The sequence below is a fragment of the Salvelinus fontinalis genome, chromosome 39 (assembly GCF_029448725.1).
Source record: "Salvelinus fontinalis isolate EN_2023a chromosome 39, ASM2944872v1, whole genome shotgun sequence".
Lineage (NCBI taxonomy): Eukaryota > Metazoa > Chordata > Actinopteri > Salmoniformes > Salmonidae > Salvelinus > Salvelinus fontinalis.
In genome coordinates, this window is record NC_074703.1 from 19598037 (window position 1) to 19605522 (window position 7486).

General features: G+C 41.4%; 2 protein-coding genes across 5 annotated transcripts in view; one reads left to right on the forward strand and one right to left on the reverse strand.

Moving 5' to 3' along the window:
• LOC129838473 (proton myo-inositol cotransporter-like) overlaps positions 1-2643 on the forward strand; it is an 83973-nt gene extending 81330 nt beyond the window's left edge. For all 3 annotated transcript variants that reach the window (XM_055905453.1, XM_055905454.1, XM_055905452.1), the window contains one exon: positions 48-2643. In XM_055905453.1, the coding sequence (XP_055761428.1) occupies positions 48-224 (177 nt within the window). In that variant the 3' untranslated portion in view covers positions 225-2643. The remainder of the gene's footprint in view (positions 1-47) is intronic.
• A 458-nt stretch (positions 2644-3101) lies between these two features.
• Positions 3102-7011, reverse strand: LOC129838474 (uncharacterized). 2 transcript variants are annotated; one of them, XM_055905457.1, is made up of 6 exons: positions 6840-7011; positions 6395-6747; positions 6082-6194; positions 4843-4870; positions 4551-4651; positions 3102-4204 (listed from the first exon to the last, which is right to left on the reverse strand). In XM_055905457.1, exons 1-6 carry the CDS (start codon positions 7009-7011, stop codon positions 3925-3927), a joined length of 1047 nt encoding a protein of 348 aa, XP_055761432.1. In that variant the 3' UTR covers positions 3102-3924. The 2 variants fall into 2 exon arrangements, with proteins under 2 accessions (XP_055761432.1, XP_055761430.1); XM_055905455.1 differs by having other exon boundaries at positions 4551-4685.
• Between the last annotated feature and the right edge of the window lie 475 nt (positions 7012-7486).

The window sequence follows — 7486 nt, forward strand, 5'->3', positions numbered from 1 at the left end:
GACGATGTGTTGTTGATTGTGTATTTGATGTGATTGTTATTTCCCAGGAGCGTTTTTCCTTTACTCCGGCCTGGCTCTGCTGGGGTCCTTCTTCATCTACGGCTGTCTGCCTGAGACTAAGGGCCGGAGGCTGGAGGAGATTGAGTCCCTGTTCGACAACCAGCTGTGCTCCTGCGGGGCCACGGACTCTGACGAGGACCGGCAGGTGGAGTACATCAGGGTGAAGGGGAGCAACTACCACCTCTCTGACAACGATGCCTCCGACGTGGAGTAGCCATAGCCTGTGTGCCAGTCTGTTTGTGCTTTCATGCCAACTCACTGTCACTCATTGTCACTCATTGTCATGCCAAATAATGGCTTGATGATGACAGCCATGGAGTTGGCAAGAGCACAACAGATCTAGTTTGTAACTTTGGCCCTGGATATTGTCCCTGTTCTCTCATCCCAGAAAGTGTGTATCAAGTGACTCAGTGTTGATTTAGGATCAGTTTATCCTTTTAGATTATAGTAAATAATATTACATGGACAGGAAGCTTGATACATGTACATACAGGCCCTGATCTGCATCCTCCCAGAGTCCTGTTCTCTGGTTTGCCTCACAGTCACGTCGGTTACATTGCTCCATCTTTTTCACGGACAGGGTAGCTATTTATAACACGTGAGTTACTTACACATTTGATTTTTCCTATTCAATGTTGTAGATACATCTATAGTTTGACGAGAATCCTCTTTTTGATTTAAAAACCATCACGTGAATAGTATTAAGCATACATTACATTCGTATTTATCCTCAGCCTTTAGACATCCATTTTACTGTTCATCTGTCGCATTATGATGGATTTCCATATACGTGAGGCAGACCAACTACGATTAACAAAACTATTGCTGTTTTCCTCACATAAAACCATATGATTAGAGATAGAACCTCTTCACAACAAAACCTTATTGTAGGAGGCCAAACGTCCACCAAAAGTGTTCAATTCAGAGCGAGGGGTTGTAATATATAGTGTTGATACCAGTATGCCTTTCTATATGAAACACAACTCAGTACAATATTGTCTCAGCTTGTCTGTAGCGTCACACATGCGGTGTCAAGACACTAGTAATACACCTGGGATATACGTCCCAAACGGCACCCTATTCCCTATAGAGTGCACTACTTTTTAACTAGAGCCGTATGGGCCTTGGTCAAAAGTAGTGCACTATAAAGGGAACAGCATGCCATTTGGGACGTAGCCTGGTCTCCATCTGATGATGAAGTTCGGTCTTGCTTTGCAGTTTGTTTGAATCATGTTGGTTGTAAAAGCTACAGTAGCACATGACCTGTCTCTGTTTTCTCATTTGTAAACCTATGAATTGTTATGTTATTTATTCCTATGTATTTCACCCATGATGTCGGTGCCTGTACTGAAGTGAAATGTATGAAGGAGTTGACTATATGGCCAGCCAGCGTGATGATAGACTCTTTTTTTTTTTTTTTCAGAAGTTGCACAAATGTTTTTATTGATAAATGTTGACTAGACTATTCATTGGGTTACTCAGTCCATCAGAGAGAATAACCTATACACTGAAATGGACAGTTTAGTCAGTTAATGTTACCCACATAGTTGCTCTTTGGGAAAACAATGTCAGAAAGAATGTCTTATTTTGTCTCCATTGTAAGTTGTGTCTTCCTCCACAGCCTTTACGTACAAATCGCAATGCACACTCTTCACGTGAAAGAGCTGGGGTTCTCGTGTTCTAAAGGTTCGAGGAGTACCGCCCTGTACTTGCTATTGTCCTTTTATATATCGTTAAACTATGTAAGGTGACACATTTTTAGTTGAGTACTCGAGTACAAGATGTGTGTAGCAGACTCTCGTTGAAAGTGGTCAACATAACGTCGCTGAGAATATGTCTGTGTATTATTGTCTGTGACAAAACAAGATAGATAGCTACTATTGTGAATTCAAATAGGATTTTCTTTAGACTGAAATGAAATGACAGCGTTTCAAGGTATCACTAGATGTGTTTTGCCAGTTCATTGGAACAACAATATCAATATCGGATTATTGAGTATTTATTATCAATATTTGAGTATTTGATTAGAAATGTGATTCGAAAAGAGAGGATACTATAGGTAGACTAAACAGGAGGTTCACTGGAAGACGGAATAACTTTTTGCTTTGAGTTTTTTTTCGAGAAACAACACTTTATGCACATCCCCTTCACAGAGGCGACAACATTGTCGTCATGTAACAAACATGTAAATGAGATAGTGTCAAACAAGTTATTTGATGTGTTGTGATTTTCGAATGCACTTTGATTTTAAGACGGTCACAACCGCTTGACAACCCATTGTGTTATTATTATATTGCCTTTGCTTTAATTCCTAAATGGGGTCATCCAATGTGTTTATGGTGAACGGGTGCAATTTTTTCTATGTGAAAACAAATTAAATGCAGTGTTTCAATTCTAGGTTATGAAGAAGAACTAGTGAAGACTTAAAACAAATATTTATCCAGCGCTGTATAGTATACATTTGATTATTGTTGCTGTAAATGTTTTGCTAGAATTTATATTCTATCAAAGTAAATATATTCATGAGAATCTTGAACACTTGAATATGTATCGGGGGAAAATAAATAAACTAATTATCTTGCAGTGTCTGGCTTTCATTTTAATGTAGAATCCCAAGGGCATTGTTATAAATGTTTAAATATGCAGAAACAGATCCTGTGTTAAAGGGATGTAGTTGCTAGTGTTGTTCACAACTATTAAAGGGATACTTTGGGATTTTACCTCCCCTCCTCTCCTGTCCTCCCCACCTCTCTCCTCTCCTTCACCTTTCACTAATCTTTTTCCTCTGCTTCAGCATGAGCAGAATGTCTTCTATTTCCTGAAGTGTCTCAACCTCCTCTGAAAGCCTGTTAACTATGCTCTCAGGCAGTGACCTCCTCCCTCTCCTCTGCTCTCCCTCTCCTTTTCTCCTCTCTCTCATCTGGAAGGTCTTCTCTAAGAGGAACATTCTCAACAGGGTCCTGTACCTCTTATTCTTCTTCCTGTCCTCTATGCTGAAGCTGCTTACCTCTCAAGGCTGGATGGAAAAGAGACAAACATCATTAGGGAGCAACATCCATTTTTAAAATACCACTGAAAATACAAAAAAATACCACCATACTGAATCTTGGTTCGTAAGAAAATGGCAACAAACTGTACGGAAGAATGTCAACATATACAAATCAGAGTAAATATAATTGCAGTATAACGTGTGCTTATTACACCCATTCACTAGCTTTACTTTCAATCGATTATCTATGATAAATTACACCACATATGAAGTTGTTTGCATTGATTTGTCTATATTCGACTACACTGATTTGTTAATTACATCAAACATTTGCTATTCATACCTTCTACATCATCGGCGACGAGGGGAGCGTCTAGGACAGAGGTAGTGGGTCTCTGAATACACTCTATTCTCAGTGTTCGTGTTACAACACTTGTTTAACGGGATGATTGATGGGTGATGCCCAGGTCCAGCCTTGAGCTCTCTGGCTGTTGATTTTCTCCAGGGCGTGTGCTCTTCTCCCTCCCTCCTGGATCTGTCTGATAATGCTCTGTCTGTCTGTTAGACTCATAGATTCATCTCTGTGACTGGCCTGCCCTCTGGTGGTTGGGGTCGGTATGACATTGTCTGCAGAATTGTTGTGGGATTCGGGAATCCACGAGGTTGTTCTCTTTTACACTCAAGTCCAGAAACTGCACTGAGTTGAAACATCGGATGTTGGACATTTCGAGGTGACAGTCTGTGTCCCCATTTCTCGTGTTCCTTGTGTTCTGGTGGCTGCCATTTTTTTCTGGCGGACCGCAGAGCTCTGTGATTCAGACAGAGGACGAGGTGGGACATGCTGATCGCCTATAACCCTAACCTGGCCGTTACTGTCATCTGCAACTATACACAGCCTGACCGTCTCTCTGTGTAGTCGAAGCTCTCCAACCCTCTCTGGTCTCTATGATCTCTCTGGTCGTTTCCACAGTGCCCTGTGCATTGAGGCCTAGTGGGTGGCGTGTACGGTCTGGGTTGAGACTGAGGGTGACCCCGTTGCTGTGTGTTCCAATGTGATGAGGCCTGGCTGAGGACAGGGATCTCTTCAATACAGGACCTCTCTGAATGGGACTTAGAGGATCCAACCTGTTGACACTGGTGATAATCCTCCACCTCCTGATATGACATTTAAAGATTAGTATGAAAATATGTAGCCTGAGTCCCAGATCTGTTTGTGCTGTCTTGTCAACTCCATTGCTGTCACGTAGTGTGACAAGACAGCACAAACAGATCTGGGACTCAGGCTAAGAAATATGTTGATATTACCATGTAAATGCAAAGCGGTTACTATGTAACAACGTGTTGTTAGACAGTAATTACGCAGACTTATAAGAGCAACTAAATGTAGCGTTACAAATAATGAATTACAAGTCAGTCATGGTAGGCCTATGTGATCTACGGGAAATCAAAGCAGTACATTAACCGAATCAGATGTAAACAGTATTAACTGTTGTTTACTTACGTCATCATCAGCGTCTGAAATAAAGCAACCTCCTCTTGGAGAGTAACTGGGCGATGATTCCCAGCATTCCTTAGGACCATGGTGAGTGTTTCCAGGACAAGCTGAAGACACGTCTGCAGGTAAGTCTCCACCAGGCTGCGTCCCAAATGACACCCTATTATTCCTCATGTGGCACTATATAGGGATTAGGGTGCCGCTTGGGACTGAATTAGGGTGCCACTTGGGACTCAGACTATCAGTGTCAGACAGATGGGGAACAGCAGATGATTTTGAGTGTAGTGTGGAAACTTACATGAGCTGACATCAGTGCAGTTGGAAACCTGTTGGAATGCAGACGTAACAATGAAACAGGCTGGCCTTCACCATATTAACACATTTCCCCTTACCTTTACCTATTATCATACCCTAATCAGGTCCTGTGGCTCAGTTGATAGAGCATGGCACTTGCAACGCCAGGATAGTGGGTTCAATTTCCAGGATCACCCGTATATAAAATGTTTGCACGCATGACTCTAAGTCGCTTTGGATAAAACTGTCTGCTAAATGGTACTGTATTATATCATCCTCACTGTTCAGCTCTGAAATTATTCAAATTCTGCCACTAGGTGGCAGTAGACACCTGATGTAAAGCTGCTGCCTGTAATTACCTGAGTCAAGAAATCAGGTTCAGGGCCTCGGCTCTGTGATTCATTCACATCTCTGGTAGACGTTGTCGGTACTTCCTCCTTGAGATATATCTTTGGCATACCCTTCTTAAAACTAGCTGCTGGGATGAATTGACGTACATACAGTACCAGTCAAAAGCTTGGACACACTTACTCATTCGAGGCTTTTTCTTTATTCGTACTATTTTATACATTGTAGAATAATAGTGTCGACGTCAAAACTATGAAATAACGCATATGGTGAAGCTGGTTGAGAGAATACCAAGAGTGTGCAAAGCTGTCATCAAGGCAAAGGGTGGCTACTTTGAAGAATCTCAAATATTTGTTTAACACTTTTTTTGGTTACTACATGATTCCATATGTGATATTTCATAGTTTTGACGTCTTCACTGTTATTCTACAATGTAAAAATAAAGAAAAAACATGGAATGAGTAGGTGTGTCCAAACGTTTGACTGGTACTGTATGTCAGTAGAGGTTGACAATCTTTCTGCAAAAACATGTATCATGGTGGTGTGTTGCTCTTCACTCTCTATTTGGTTGGACAGAGAACTCCATTGTCTGATTTTTGAGAGAGAACTCCAAGGTGTGGTCTTTGCCCTCAGATTGGTTGATAGAGAACCCCACTATGTGCATGGCATGGTCTCTGGTCTCTGTGCTACTGGGTAGGCAAGTTATGGAAATATCAACTGATACGTCTATCTTCACAGATGTAATCGATACAGCAATGGAAATCAGGAAAGACAGAATATATTCGGGGGGGGGGGTTGTCAATCTCAATATTGTATGAACAGAAGACGGATAAAGAAAATGATTTGCTGCATATCAGGTAAAAACACATCTTTGATATTTCAGTTCAGTACTCACTCAGGCTCTGTGCCTCCAAACCATACTTTGGATACTGGGGGGGTCATGCTCAGCTGCTGTTTGGGTCCACTTGGTCCTGTGGCCCACGAGGCACACTCTCTCCTCCCTCCTGGCTGAGAGAAAGGTATAAACTACAAAATCAAATATCCATTAGGTTTCAGTTATACTTTTTCTTTACTTTACAAAACGGTTAATACAGTGGAATGAATGCACACTCATTTGTCTTTGTTTCATGTGTTTGTGGGGTAGAGGTGAGGTTAAATCCATTACAAATTAAAGAAAACTGTTACTATGAAAGTATTTGAATGAATACCTGTGGTTGCTCTGAGGTGGAGATATCCCAGGGTGGTCTAGGGGAGCAGTGTGGCTGTGGCTGGACCTGTGCTCTCTGCTGGAGGGAGAACATGTCTGCCCCTGAGGAGTAGACTGACGACGATGCCGAGGAGAAGGGGCTCAGGGTGATGTGTTGCTGGTAGTCTGACGTACTGGTGTCTGACATGTTTGACTCCAGCACTGGTGAGAGCTGAGAGCAACAATCAATGAACCATACCTGTACAAAGGCTGGCTCTCCACAAGGGAAAGAGGTGATGGGGAACTTCAGGGGCCCCTCCCTCATTGACTTGGGTCCTCCCTTATCATCAGTGATGCGAGTTATCTTTGGCTGATCTGGAACAAACCAAGTTATTGTTGTGGGTGGGATCCTTTTTCAAATGTTATTAGTATTTATCCACAACCTATAGATGTCTGTCTGAACTCACCATTGTTTTCTTTCTTTGCAGCAATCTGGTTAACTATGAATAAAGTCACCAGGTACATACTTCCAGAGCTGGCTCCTTCAGGAGAGGTTGGTATTCCTAAGGTTTCCATCTTTCTCTGCATTTTCTTATTTTCAAAGAATTCCTGATTAAATGTGGGCATATGTATTATCATGTCACATATACTGTATTATCATAAATACAATATGGTACCTTATTTACCCTCTGCTTTTTCATGTCATTTCTCATCATAAACCGGTTACTTTAACGTTAATATTCATAATGGAAAATCAAGTTAGAATTGATATTAAAAAGGGGGTCAAGAGAATATTTTTGTTAAATAATAACAGTTATGTAACAGTTGTAATGTTATCTGACAACGAAATAGAAACGAAATGTTGAATATTCGCTAACAAGCAGGTTTTCTAAAACTCGTTCCACCCAGACTGTCAACAAGTACATCTGCAAAAGTGCTAACGAAGCTAACGTTAGCTAGCTAGCTGTCAAACTCCCCTTGAACCACCGACCCAATTCACTTTGTCCAGTAACAGCATACAGTAGTTGATAGCTGCATACAGTATTTGATAGCTGTTGAGTTTTTATGAAACGTAGCTAACGTTAGCTAGCTACTAGTGAAACCTTCTCATAAA

Bases quoted from the DNA above. Each gene is read 5' to 3' on its own strand.
- LOC129838474 (XM_055905455.1), bottom strand. From the start codon at position 7,011: ATGATAATACATATGCCCACATTTAATCAGGAATTCTTTGAAAATAAG. The intron at 6,748-6,839 runs GTGAGTTCAGAC...GGTTTGTTCCAG, and splicing joins TGCAAAGAAAGAAAACAATG to ATCAGCCAAAGATAACTCGC. The intron at 4,871-6,081 runs GTGAGTACTGAA...GCATTCCAACAG, and splicing joins TTTGGAGGCACAGAGCCTGA to GTTTCCAACTGCACTGATGT.